We start from the raw sequence: 14974 nt of genomic DNA, 5'->3' as shown, positions 1-14974 counted from the left end.
AGCCAGGCAGCACTAGCTGAGCGCCACACTCTTCCAGGAATAGATGGACTCCCTAAGGAATGACTCCAACCTTTCTGTTCTCAAGAACCTTTTACATCCATCCTCCTGTGTGTCCTACGTTTGTCTCACTAGACGAACTGCACTTACTAAATGAGAATTAGTTAATATGGAGAAAATATCTTCCAGAAAAAGGGCACCTGACTTCTCAACCTGGATATTCTGACTTGGGGACATTTCGATGTGGTCTGTATAGCAAATCATTAAATGGTCTGCTTCTTTGATGCGACGTTATGTGACCAACAGACATTATTGTCCAAGTCCCGAGCCTCATCCAGGGTCAAGGATGAGGTGAGGGTCAGGAATATCTATAACAGTCTTTGTTGGGTTAAAAAACAAGGAGTCAACAGAAACAACAAAAACCCAAACCCAACATATTTTGGTTTTGATTCTTCAATTTTGATATGGTGCTTCTCAGGCCAGTTCAAAAAAGTCCTGATCAGAAGTCCCCTTTACAAATTTGGGCACTTTGAAGTGTCCTGCTTCAACAGAAAAACGGCTCCCGTGTGTGTTTCTAATGAGTGTTCAGCAGGCAGTGCTGGGGGCTGGGAGCTAGTCTCAATATTCCAAAGAGAGAAATGGAAACAGTTCTCTGATTTGGGCTGGGCTTGTAGCAACACAGGGTGGCTACACCGTGGCAATTTACACAGATCAGAAACCCGGCTAGACTTAGATATAGCTGTGATTAATAAAAAATAGGAAAATGAATTAATTATTACTTAATAAGTGTAGTTTGGCAGGCAAAATCTTTCAAAAGGCAGGGACCATCTGAAGAAGTCAGAAAAAAGTCCTTGGAAGCAGAGAAGTCAGGAACTACTGCTGTTTCTGGAAATGCTGTCTGGCCACTGCCTGACACCACTCCAGGGGACTTCTCTGCAGTCAGCTGGGCTGGGGAGCACCTGCCGCATGCAGGGCATGTGCGAGGCACTTGTACGTGATCTTTGCAACCAACTGGGCAGGTGTTAGCAACCCCCAACCTTTGCCTTTTACAGGTGGGGAAACAGAGTCTCAAGAGATTAAATAACCCGCCCGAGTTTGGAAGTGGGTCTGATTCACACTATCTCAGAAGGAACACAGCCCAAGAGGACCTCCGTAAGTCGCAGAGGACTTCGAGCCAGTCTAGCCTGGGAGGCGCCCTGGGCCGGGATGGGACCATGGGTCTTGCTGGGGGTAGGTGTTGAGGTCTCTGTCTGCCTTACAGCTCCTCTGCTTTCTTCTTCACGTTGCTTTTTGTATGTGGCGATCTGCGCCAAGGGCTGGGCTGGCCAGTATCCCTTCGGGCGGCGGGGCCTCCCCGCCCAGGCTCTCATCCCTGGAGGCTTCCTGGAGGTGGGCGCCGCATGATTCCTACGCCCCCTCCCACTTACTGTTTCCTGAGTGGGAGTTTTAATGGAAAGAACCAACAGACTTTGAGACTGAGGGTCCTGGGTTCAAATTCCAGCTTTGTCACTGATTGAGTGGCCTTCGATCTTTTGCTAAGCTTCCTGACACGTTTCTTCATATGGAAACAAGGGAATATGGATAAAAACAATAGTAATAACATCTACCTCATTGTGAAAAGGAGGAGAAATACCTAGTGGGTCCTCAACAGACATGCATATCCTTCTCTCTAGGACAGCGGATGACCCCTGGAAATTCAGCCAGTTCGGACAGGGAGGCCCGGCCTGCTCAGTATGGCAGGGCCGAGGGTAGCCGGAGGTCTTTGGCCATTTACTAGAGATGTGTGGACCTGGAGCAGCTAATCTGATTGCAGCCAAGCCTTGTTATTGCATTCCTGCCCAGAATGTCATTTGAAAAGCACTTAGGGCTTTCCCCGGAACACATTTACACTGAAGTCCCAGGGGTGGGAATGTGTGGAAAACAGGGCAACCTGAGAAGCCCCTTTCCTTCCCAGGGGGCTGAGGATGTGCTGGGGGTTGGGGGCTGCGGGAGGGGAAGCAGCTCACTTCCCACTGTGTTCAGCCTCTAGGGGGCATCTGCACAAATGACAGCATGATTATGATGGTTCCTGTTTACACAGCCCAGCCGTGTGCGGTGGGAGGAACCTCTGCAGAGCTGCGCCCCCGAAGTCTGGGCTTGGAGGCCATTTCTTGACCATGTGGCCGTGGGAAGCTCCTGACGCTCTGAGCCTCCGTTTTCTCAACTGTAAAACAAGGATTGCGGCACTGGCCTTGCCCACGGCATCGAGCTGAGCAAGGATGACAGCATGGGCTGTGGTTAACCCAGCGGCGGCATCGGCATCACCTGGCAACTTGCTAGAAATTCATATTCTCGGTGAATGAATGAATATGGATGGATACCATGAGTACAGTGAGTACCACTGGTGTCTCCCTCCTCAACCTGCATCCAATAAATGTCAGTGTTTTGTCATATTTGCTTCATTAATGTAAAAATGTTTAGCATGAAAAAAAAATTCATATTCTTGGACCCCACTCCAGACCTATAAAATCATACGCTCCGCGAGTGGAACCAGCAACCTCTGTTTTAACTGGCCTTTCTGTCATTCCGATGCCCGCTCAAGGGTAGGAGCCACTGGTCTAGGCCTTGCCATTAGCTTCGCTTAGCTGAGTGCCCGTTGGAGTCGGGCCTCCCTCCAGCCTGGCCTGGCTCTGGTGGAACACTGTGGGGTTGGGCCTGGGATAAGAGTTCCAGAATAGTTGCTTTGCTTGCAAACAATGAAGGCCCAGGAAAGGAGGCTCAAGCATAAGGAATCATCTTTCATGTGTATCATACTTTTGTCTCCCAAACACTTTGACATTCATTGCCTCACTTGAACAGCATGAAGTTCAAAGAACAGCCCGCTATAATTATAGTTATTAATAAAGCTAAAGAATGTTCTGAAGCTGGTGCATGCATGCATATCATCTCCACAAATGAGTCTGTGGGCTTCTTGAGGACAGAGGACACAGCTTCTTTTCTTGCCATATTCCATTATCCCAAATCTCCCCATCTCCAGCCCTTACACTCCAATGTGGGCCAGAGTCTGTGGCCTCGGAGCCTTGGCCTGCCCGGGCACCCCAGGAGAGCAGGCATGCACCCAACGGCAGGACCCCAGTCCTCTTCGGGAGGGTGGATCTGCCCCTTGCCCTCCCCCTCCCCCATACCCACCTGTAGGTGTCGGTGGCTGGCACCTTCCAGGTCTGGATGCCCTTCAGGGGGCCCTCGCTCCCCACCACCACGCTCAGGTTGGAGTTCCGGTAGGCATTGTTGCACTGGGCCTGCGTCGGGCCGTGGGGCCCACTGGCCCCGCATGTGGTGAACAGCCAGTGAACTGCACACAAGAGGAAAGGCGATCACTCACTTGGCCTGGCCCTCCCTCCTCCGTGGGCCTCCCTCTGCTGCCTCTGAGCTGTCCGCTCTATGGGGCCAAACCCACGTTCCAAGATGGCACCCATGTCGGGGCAAGGAACACTAATCAGTCATTTGAACTGGAAACTTCTCTTGAGGATCTACTGTGTGCCAGGCCCTGGACCAGATAGATACTAAGGGAGAGACACAAATGGAGCAGACTTGGACCCTGGCCTAAAGAAGCTTACAGCCTACTAAAGGGAGACCCAAAGGGATGCAACAAGACAGGACAGTAGCAGAAAAAGAGCCTCAAGAGGGTCTGGCTAACACTGCACTGTGAAGGTTCTGAGGAGGGAGAGAAGACCCCTCTCAGGTGAGACAGGCGGGCGGTGGCCAGGTCCTCTCCTGGTTTCTCATTGAGTCCAGCACAGTGCTGGGCAAACAACAGGTGCTCAATCTGTGCTATTGTGACTGGATATAACCCGCTTCCGAAAGTTTGATATCTGCATATAGGATCTTCTTAGCTTGGAGAAGATCAAAAGAGTAAAGTGGACCCAGAATTCGCTCCATGCCCTCCTCCCCCACATTGGTTGGGTTTGGAAATGCATTAGAAGCAGCTCTCAGGCTCTCTATGTAACAGAGAGTGTAAAAAATGGGAAACAGGTCACATCTGCCTTTGGTGCAGGTCCTTTTCCAAGCCCCTCACCGCTTCCTGGTGCTCTGTCCTCACCCGGAGCACCCAATGCTCTTAGGTGGCCTTCTGGGGGTGCCTTAGGAACACCCAGCACATCCCCACCCCTCCACTGCCACTGGGCCATTCCTTCCAAACTTTCTATCTTTGAGCCTGGCTGGACCTTGGGGAATTGTCAGATTTCATCCTGGCAGGAATTTTAACATGTTTACAACCTATAAAAACTTCCAAAAAAATGTGCTCTTGATAAATCACTTTTACTTAAAATACAAAAATCTCATTATAAGATTGAAGAAATTATTTCCCTTTAAAGTGATTAAGTCGAATTCTACCTACAGAAAATTATGAAAAAATTAATTTGGGTGTATATAGTTTTGTTTGCTAAAGCATAAAATTCTTTTGATGACTTTCAACTAACTTGATGCAAAAATGAAAGGTTAATTTGGGTTGCTAATTATTAGCAATCAGATTGAGATTACACTGGGCAGTCTTGATAATCTGAAAACCGGGCTGGCTGTGGTGGGCTTTTGTGACACTGCCCCAGAGCTGAGGTCGGGAGACCGAAGCTCTAGTTGGGGTTCCCATGCATACAGCTACTCAATACTGAGCGCTCAATACCTTTCTTGGCTTAATCTTTTCGAATGAAGATGTTGGTTTCTATTTGGTTTCTGAAGGTTGTTTCAAGGGCAAGAAGGTGATGAATCCATTCATCTTTGGTGTGAATGGCTGATTGTTAATTTTCTCATCTATTTGTATTATAAGGGGTAACCTGTTAATTCAAAGGACTAACTCTTTACTGGAGGCATTTCAGCAGAGCTGTCTTGGCCAGATGTCCTTTCACCCTCTCCAGTGTTCAAATCACATGTGTGGGCTGTGCCAGAGGGGAGAAGCGGAAAGGATTCGGCCTTCGAAATCAGCACGAACATCTGAGTTTGGGAGCAGCTTCATCATTGTTGATTATGGGACCTTGATCGTGTTCCATTGCCTGTGAAAGGGGCTGGGTTGCCATGAGGATTAAAGAAAGCGAGGGGTGTGAAAGGTCATTGTAAAGTCCAAAACTCTAAAAATGTGAGCTGTGTCACTGACACCTGCCTGCACCCAAGGCTGGTGCTGTTCCTGACAATGGGAAATGCAGACAGGGTTTCTGTGTATATGGATCCCTCCGCCAACGGCACCTAGGAATTTAAACTCAGTGAGTTGGGGATGACGATAGGAGCAGGGAAAAAAGAACAGCTCAGAAAAGAAGTTAAAAAATACACTCCTCCCCGTGGTCTCTAGCTCCTTGTAGCCTATTCTGCAGGTTCAGTCTGTGCCTATAAGCGAGCAGCCTGGGTTTGGGGGCAGCCTTATCAATCTGGGGCAGAAGCATGATGGTTCACTTAGTTAATTCAGTCCTGGAAATTAAAGAATTTAGACATAAATATAAATATGTATTTTTTTCCCCTGAAGAGTGTGCTGAGGAAGACAGTTCAAGGAAGGCATGGGCTTGGTACCCTACCGGAGCATGTCCTTCAGCAGGACCCTCTTCTAACTTCAGCCTCGCCTAACATTGTTCTGAAGGTTCTGAGATGTTCCCAGAGAGGGTGGGCTTCTACTTCTTGGCCAAGTTGGGCATCTGACGAGGTAGGAAGAGGGGAATGGGCTTTGGATCCAGATGGGCCAAATTTTCTCATTGGATTTTACCTCTGATGAGGTATGAGAACTGGGGTAAACTCTATAGCCTCTCTGAGCCTCAATTTCTTAATCTGAACAAGTGGAGACAATAACACCTAGTACTCAGACATGCTGTGAGTATTAAATGATGACCTATGCAAAGTGCTTAGAACAACATTATGCATTAGAGATGCATACTGAATACAGTTTAAGAAGTGTGTAACTTCCTGCTCAGTTTTAGACTGTAAGGAAGCAGAGACACCCAATCTCAAGATTTATGTTCCCCAGTCCATAAAGAAGGGACTCTAGGGCTGTTTCTCAATAAAGGGACCAGTATTTTCCCAACTCAGTGGACATATATTAGTCTCAGGTGGTTTCTATGCACAAAGTTCTGTTTTCATTTTCAGCAACTGCTGATGGAAAGGTCCAGAGCGGGAATTCTTTCTGAAGTGGATTCCATGGGAATAGAGGATTTGCTATCCCAGGTCAAACCCATGATTCATCCAGCCGGAATTCTGTTGCTCCCACAGCCTTCGAGGCATGGTGGTCCTCCCTGCTCCCTTGGATGGCTCTGCTTCTCATAAATCTGCCCAAAGTTGTTTGGAATTAATTTCTGTGTCCCACCAGCAGCACTTCTTGGGGGTGTGGGGTCTCTGAGTTTATTGCCCATTGTGAAGGGCTGTCCTGCTTCTGATGTGTGTGGGCTTGTCTTACTAAAGCTTCATCCTGTTGGTTCTCTTTGCTCATTCTGTTTGGAATCTCATAGACATGACAGAATGCCACAGCAAGATGGGACCTTGGAGATATCTGAATTCAGTGGTTCCCAAACTACCGAAGGACCTTAAAAAATACAGATTCCAGGGCCCTGGAGATTCAGATTAGTAGATACTAGGTTGGGGCCATGGTGGAGGGAGGACAATATTTGCATTATATGACAACTTTTCCAGGAGAGCCAGCCTGCTGTAAACAGAGTGGATAATCAGTCAAGCTAGGAGTTAAACATAGATCTTCTGAGTTTAAGTTTAAGACTTGAAAAGGTGCTACAATCACCATGAAATCCTCATGGAACCTTTCTGCAAGTCTGTTTTTTTTTTCCCCCCTTTTTAAATCTATGAGCTCAGAGCTCAGTTAAACCCGACCAAGTTTGCTCAGGACCAGAGAGTAGGCAGGCCACCGTGAGGGGAGAGGAGTCTGGTCAGGGTATGTGGTAGGTAGACCCTCAGCCTCAGAAAGTCCCACAGTAGCTTAGCCTAGCAGAGTGTGCACTTTAGGGGGTCATGGGCACAAACCAGGGAAAACAGGTGCTCAGTGTCAGGACTCTGGTCCCCCGAGAGGCCACGGGGAGCCAGGGGGTGTCAAAAGGGAAATCTAGTAACTGCAATGTTTACAAGATCAGCAAGCAGACATACGAGAGGGACTGGGTAATAAGCAACAAGGGAAAATCTTGGCTTTTAAAGAGAAGATCAAGGTCACAGTGAGACCAGCAGCGAGGTGGGCTTGACGCCAAGTTGCCAGTCTGAGAGTTCAAGGGTCCTCACATTTCCCCAGCTGAGAGTCTACATTGATCCCTGAGGCTCTGCGGAGCTGTAGGAGGATTAAATGGCCCCCAAGGAGGAGCCTGGATTGGGAGCAGGGGAGGGAGGAAACCCGGCTCTTTCCTCTTCTCTTACTTAAAAAACAAACAAAAAACAACTATTGTATTAAAACTCATTTATGAGAGAGAAAAGACAAGAACTGCTTTATCTTGTTCTTAATTATACCACCCACTGGAAACCTAGTTTAATACTCAAAGCTATATTGTATAAAGAACCCACAAACATCAAAATACTGATTGGTTATAGACAGCTGAGTAAAGAAAAATCCATTAAGCACTGGGTTTCATTTTAAGTATATTGCAGCACCCTCCAAGAAGAGACAAATCAATTAGTAATACACAGCACAATGTTAAAAAAATAGGCTAGGTAGTGATTGTGCTGGTTTTATTACTGTTGCTAAGCCATCTCATCTGCTCAATTGAATGCAAAGAAATAAAACGTGATACAAAGGAAAACAAGTTCTCAGCTATCATTATTAATCACAATAATAAGGATCTGCCTCACATAAAAGGCCTATATGGTTGTGCCACAGAAGAGTGCTCAATGTCTCTTGTGGATCTTATATACCATTTTTATTCTGATCCATGGAACTCAGTTTTATCCATATCTGTTGACTGAGCTGAACTTCATGGGAGCTGTGGCATATTGAACCATTTTGATGGCAACTGTAGATCTTGTTAAACAAAATAATGACCAAAAATCCAAGTAAATATAATCATTCACCATCCATAAATGTATATGACACTATTCTTTATTATAAATTGGAGAAAGTAACCCTTCTTGTGAGTACATGATGAAAATTAATAACTTGTTCTCCTTATTAGGGCAAAATGAAAGCAATATACATATCGTTGCCATTGTGAGGTTAAAACATTTCAACTCTTTAAACAATGGAGTAGCATCCCCTTCTAGATACAAGATCAATGTCTGATTATTGCTGTCTTTTTTTGATGTTAACAGTTGTTGAAGCTTAATGCCTAGGTTCATTTATTTATTGGGAGTTGCAAAATAATGATATTCAAATTATATATTTTTTTCCTTATTTATTAGTTGACATATATTTATAAAGAGATGCTTCCTCTTACCTACTATGTTGTTACCCAGTGGTATAGTTCATATAGGAAAGGCAGGATAAATGCTCAATTCTTTCTCCTTATTTGCAGTATTCAAGGTAATGAATTGGTCCTCTATCATCCTCTGAAGTAGACTAATTAGTTGTTTGTATATCATTATGAATACATGAATTTAAACATATTTTGAGTTTTAATTAATCATAATTATTATTCCTTAGAAGCTCAAATCGTCACATTTTTGGTCAGTGGTAGCTTCCTGAGTTCTTTTGCTTCCTTGCTATCTGGTATGATGAAATGTTCCTTCCCCAGACCTGGGCTCAGCCATTTTTTCAAAAGCTTTGGTTTCTTTTAGTGAAAAAAGGTATTTTAAGTATACAATCTGGGTGCTATAGACACTTATTGCTACTGGGTTGGTGATTGTTTCTAGGCTTCTTTAGTGGACAGAGCTAGGAAATATACATGTTGCATACATATGTATATCAGTATAAATACACACACACACACACACACACACACACACACACACATTTATATGACAAAATACCCATGAGTTCACACTGACAGTTCCAAATCAAATTCAGGACTACAGGGTTTTTAATTTAACCTCTTCTATATTACATCTGTATTCCTTTTTCCACACTGAGAGTCTTGGTTTTCAAGAACAAAGGTGAAAATGGAATTAGAATATTCTATAATTACTCATTCACTTTATCCTCCATTATACACACAATAGTATCAGAGTAACAATACTACTACTATACCATAATCAATATAAAAACTGAGATCGGTAAAAACATTTTTTTTGGTATATGTGCTCTCTATTCTCCTAAAATTTCTTGAAGCTGAACACTATCTACATTGTTTGGGCACATTGCCATTACATATACTACTCTTTCCTCTTTAACCTTTAGTTAGTCTGTAAGTACTGTATGTTTAATGCCCATATCAATCATGTTGATATATCTCTAGTCATTTTGGTTGTTTGAAGTTTGTTTTCAAGTAGATTCCTTAGGAGGGGCTCATAGGAGCAATATTCCTTGAGTCCTTGAATGTTGATAATATTTTTTCCTTTTGAGTGTATTAAATATGTTACTCCATTTTCTTCTGGTATAAAGTATTGCTGTCAAAAACTCTGATGATAACCCAAATTTCATTCTTTAATAAATCATTAGCTGTTTTTGCTTAGGTGCCCACAGTATTTTTTTTTCCTTAAGGTATAGCAATTCTACTATAATATATTGATACTTTGGTATTGCTCAATCTGAGTCAATATTCTCAGATATACAGATATGCTGTTTTAATAAGTAGTTTCAATAAGAACATTTTTCTTGAATTATAGTTTTAAACATTTGTTTTGTCCCCCTTCTTTGGTTTTCTTTTTCAGGCACTCTTGTTATCTGTGTGTTCGATCTTCTTTGCCTCTCTTTGATGTATATCATCTTTTTGATTTTAAAAAAGTTTCTTTTTTCACCTTCTATTTCTCATAAGGCATTAAATGTTATGTTTATTTGCTTTTGCATACCTTCTAATTTAGTCTTCATTTCTGAAATTATTTTTTCCTTTTATTTCAAATTCTTTAGAGAGTTCTACCATCTAGTTTCTGATTTTTATAATAATGATTTATGTTATTTTCATTGTTTTCTTGTCTGTTAACTCATTTTGAAATAGTTTACAATTGTTATCTCCTCTGTGGGCCTGTCTTTCTGGTATGCTTTTATTTTTCTGTAGGGATGTTATTCTGTCCTCTCTGCTCTTTTAAAATTCTTATTGTAATTTGGATGGGGTTCGATCTTGATACTTATGCATTTTAACATAAAATTAATTTGCTAGAACTTTTAGGATTCAGGAGATTTTCTAACTTTACACAGCTCCCTTTACTCTTTTTAAATTTTCATATAGTGTTAAAAAATATGGCAGTTTGCTTTCCGATGTTTCTGGCTCTATTTCTTTCCCCCACTTGAATCTGGATATCTTCTCTTTTTGTGGTCTCTATTATCCCTATCCTAGTCAATATTGATTTCAGTCCTAGAAATTTCTTCTCAGTGTGGGTCATTTCCTGGAAAGGATGCTCAGTGGCCAGACTCTTCTAGCTCCTTCAGATCTTACCAAAGGCCCCTTGCTCTCACACACCACTGGGTTGGGGAAGAACTCTCCTAGTTTCAGTAGCTATTTTCAGATTGTCTGTCATTTCCAGCAAATACCTGTCAGCTATTTGGGGGTTCTCCTGTTCTCAGGTTTGTAAGATAGCCTGTTGCTTTTCTTCTCTTTCCCTTGTTCAGATGCTGATACTATGCAGGTCTTATGGTTGTTGGTGCTTTGTCTTCACTCACTTGTATTTTGGGGTTGGAGGGGAATATATTTTCAAAAAATTTTTTGTTGTAAATATACATGGGTTTTCAGTTTTGATACACATTTCCTTGATTTTTGCATAGGGATTCAGAGAGAGAAAAAAACAAAACCAAAAAACCTATGCTGTTACTGCCATCACTGCCATCTTTCCAGAATCCTTAAAATTTTTTAAAATTTAGGAATCACTTGACATCATCTGCTGTGATTAGCTCCTTTATACCATCTCTCTGGCCAGGCTCCTCACCTGTATTGCTACTCCTGAGACTGCAGGGTTTTTCAGATTTCACCTCAGGGACATCCCCATTGACCATGGCCTAGAACTTGCTGTTACATCATATTCTGCCTTTTTGTTGGCTATAGCCCATTAAGTATAATTTAACTTCCTCTTGATAGTGCCACTTGGACTTAAGTTGTTTAGGGCTATTTGACCCTTTACTAAACGGCTGCAGAGATAAATATTTTATATTAACTCACTGTCCTCTCTCTCTACTGTCGGGTATGCTTTCTTAGTGGTTCAGGATGTTCTCTGATTAATCTTATTTGGTACCTAATGTTGGGTGAGGGCATGAGAAGGGCCCGACACCTCTCTGTGCATCAGACTGAGGGGCAGCTAGCTACAAAAAACCTTTATTTCAGAGTTTTGGAATGTATTTATATTTTGGTACTTATATTTGGTGGATGGTGGAAGGTACTAGAAGTATATTCTATCCTCAGATAAAAGGATGCTGCTGTGATTCTGAACGAACAGGACTGGGAATCTTTAGTCCCTCAATTTCAACGTACTTAATTACAGTACATTGATGGTGCATCTCCATCCTCCAGTGAGCTTAGCTTCCTAAAACCATGTAAGGTCAGTAGATAGGGAAGGGGGAAGAACTGTTACGTTTATCTCATAAGATAGGCAACCATGTAGAAAAGTTAAAGAAATGGCCTGTGGTTACAGAGACTAAGTGAGGAGGGGAACATCACATTTACTCTTTTTACAACACAGTTTTCAGTGATGAATTTTCCTTGTTGTTCTAGTTTGTTTCTCAGACTGAATTTGTTTGCATCTACACACACACACACACCCACACCTCGTTTACTTATGCGTAGCTTTCTGGTCATTTCTCTCTTGTTCTATTTTGATTATGAGAAGTTAGGAGGGGGTAACAACAACAATTATAATACCAGCTCTGTCTTTTGTACTAGACGTGCTCACACGTATAATCTCTTCTTCACTTTTACATCTTTGTCTCCCTAGACCCTCACGCAGTTCCTCGAGATGGGCAGGATGCCTGCAAAAGCTGAGGTCTCCTGGGGAACAAAGACCAGAGGCCCACATCCCTCTCTGCTGGGAGGCAGACATCCCTTCGCGAAGAGGAACCTCTGAACAAGCCGGCTCCCCATCAATAGGGCAGCAAATCTGGGCTGTTGAGATAAAAGCTGCTTTCAGGACTGAATTACCCTAAACAGCTCTGACGCCTGGCGATCTGAGGCAGTTTTTAATGGCTCCTGTGACGGCGTCTGTGCTGTGTTCTCAGCCACCCCCTGCTCCCTGAGGGAAAGTGAGTAACACGTGAGAGAGGAAAGGTCACAGGAAAAACACTATCCTGAAACCAGAGCTGTAAAAATTAAGTTAAGGGAGGCCTCAGGGCTAATTTGGTTATTCCCAAGTTGGCTTCAGGCCAGAGTTGTGTTAATAAAGTATTTGATATTGAGATGGGTCCTGCGGACTCACCCATCTGGGGGTTACACATAATGGATTTGGTTCTGAGGCTTAAGTGGGAAGTAGCAGTGGTTCAAATACCAGCCTTGCCACACTCAGGCCTGAAGAGTCATTGATTTCTGCCTTCATCTGCTCTTGTCCACAGACCTGGGAGAGAAAACCCTGGTCTGGTACCTCCTGTTGTAAAGTCCACTGGCTCCTGGGAGAGAGGCAACAGCGTGGGAGGCCAGTACCCCTCACTGCTTTATTCTTACTAGTTCTTGCTTATTGTTTGGTTCTAAATCATGAAGGGTGAAATCCTTACAAGGCCTTGGGACTGTAACACCTCTGACAGATGGAGGGCAGATGGAGGTGCAGGCAGCCCAAGTGGCCAAGTGCTTAGGAGCTAGAAGAACAAATGTCCTGACTCCTGGGTCAGGGTCCCGGACCTGCTAAGATGACTTGGAGAACAGGGACACATGAAAAGGGGGGAATCCAAATGTCCAGGGCAGAAAGGGAAGTAGTGGGGTAGCAACTAGGACCAAATGGTGGACCAAAGACAGAAGACAAACTATGTAAGACTAGAGAAAAGAAGGGAAGAGGCAATTCTCTCTTATTCCTGCTTGAGGGCAGTCATGGTGCCTGGAGATACAGTGGCCATGAGGCAACAAGCATGAGGAAAAGGCCAAAAAGATCACAGAGATGTGAGTCTTGACATCATCAGGCATTGGACTAATGAGACTAGTCATGTATAGGGCCACCAAACCAACATCAGCAGTCATCTATATAGTAATTTTTGTTATTGGACTGGACACTTCCTTGGGCTGCTGGACATTGGCTGGATCAGACTTAATGTGGATGGAGACTTCCTAGAACACAGATCTCCTCCCAACTGGCAAAGAAAACACCACTGACCAGAGAGCCCTGCTGCTCTCCTTCCAACAGCAATGCCAGACTGGATTGGGACCGGGTTTCCAATGCTTCTTTAGAAACTGTGTGTGGCCTTCAGCCTGCCTTCCTTGGAGGAGAGCAGGTGTCTGGGTCACTCCCCCGGCCCAGCCTGCTCAGCCCAGGTGTGCGCCCCCTTCTCTACCACGCTCTGCTCTGTGTCTGCACACTTCATGGTCAAGGCCTCTAGAGTTTATGAGAGCTGTAGTTACGTTGTAGAGGGGCCTCAGAGGTTCCCCAGGCCACGCCAGCCCAGGACTAAAAAGTGGGGTCTTAACGATAGTAAAGAATAGTATTATCCCGGTTCTGCTCTGAGGCACACCTGACGAAGTTGAGTTTTCTCCCTTAACACCCATTGTTATAGCACACATGCTCAGTCATCTCTGTGCCCTTAACTTGCTTTATTTTCTTCATAATACATCACTATCTGAAACTATATCATCTGTACACTTGTTTGTTCCCTGTTTATCCCTCTAGTGTGCAAACTTTACAAGAGTGAGGCTTAGCCAATTTTGTTCACTGTTTGTCTCCAGGACCTAAAACAGTGCCAGTCACACAGAAGATAGTTAATAAACCTTTGTTAAATGAAAAACAAAACCAAAACCAAAAAAAAAAAAAAAAAGAAAAAAGAGAGTAGGCCAAACGCCAGCCGCCAAACCCACTTGAGGGGTTAGAAGAGGGAGCTCACACATGCTGCGGGTACTGTGCATGCTTCAAAGGAAGCAGCTTTGACCCTTTGGAGTTCTTGTATTAGGGTTAGAACATCATAGGATGGAGTGGACCAGAGGCGTTCTGGTGGTACAGATGGATGTGTTGAAAGGCAAATTTTGTCTTACTCATGACTGCACAGCAGAGAGGGGGTAGGCTCCCAAGGAGCCGGCACACACCTTCACACACTCGCACACACACCAGCACACACTCACGCTCGCACACCCACACCCACATAACTGAGAGGCAGGGGGCCCTGCAGTCTCTAAGGAAACACTCAAGTCCTGCTCCTTAGCAGTGTGGACACGCCACTGGCCCCATGGGTGAGGGAGCCGATCAGCTGATAGACTGAATGGACTAGTTAGTAGGCTCCAAGTCATAAATCTGGGTGAAGGAAAAGAAATACTCCTCTTCTTCAGGGAGCTCTTCTGAGGCCCAGGAGTTTTTCTGACTTTCAGTTGGGTTGCTGAACAAGCCCAAGCTGTACCTTATTTTCCTTACTTGTGAACATTAATCCCAGAACTGGATCATTCAGTCTGTCAGTCACTTAATAAAAAATAACAATTAAAAGAATAAAATACAATCTCACATTATTATGAAGTCACTGTCAATACTCACTATAAAAACCAAATCAGGCCTCTCAGATCCAACCACCTGGGATTTGTTTGAAAAGCTGTCCCTGGAGAAAGTTCTGGAGTCCCCATTATTTCTGAGATCTTGACAAGCTTTAAAAGACTAGAAACCCTCTTTCAATTTATATTGATGAGTGGGTCTTTTGGGGGGCAATCTTCTATGTCCTTACCCAAGTCACATATTTCCCCCAAGTGGAGTTTGAGGGTTTCACCTACAAACTGATGATCAGCTGGGTTGGGGGAATTGATTGAACAAAAAGGACCCAACATGCAAAATACTGCCCCCTTTTTTC

General features: G+C 44.0%; 1 protein-coding gene across 1 annotated transcript in view; it reads right to left on the bottom strand.

The window, feature by feature from the left end:
- The window catches only part of ALK (ALK receptor tyrosine kinase), a 726132-nt gene that overhangs the window by 47642 nt on the left and 663516 nt on the right, over positions 1–14974 (bottom strand). The window contains exon 13 of the mRNA XM_057557895.1: positions 3166–3328. Coding sequence (XP_057413878.1) covers positions 3166–3328 — 163 coding nt within the window. The remainder of the gene's footprint in view (positions 1–3165; positions 3329–14974) is intronic.

Source organism: Balaenoptera acutorostrata, chromosome 12 (assembly GCF_949987535.1).
Source record: "Balaenoptera acutorostrata chromosome 12, mBalAcu1.1, whole genome shotgun sequence".
NCBI classification, from domain to species: Eukaryota; Metazoa; Chordata; class Mammalia; order Artiodactyla; family Balaenopteridae; genus Balaenoptera; species Balaenoptera acutorostrata.
The sequence above is the reverse complement of the archived record's forward strand: the minus strand, read 5'-3'. Positions and strand labels throughout refer to the sequence as shown.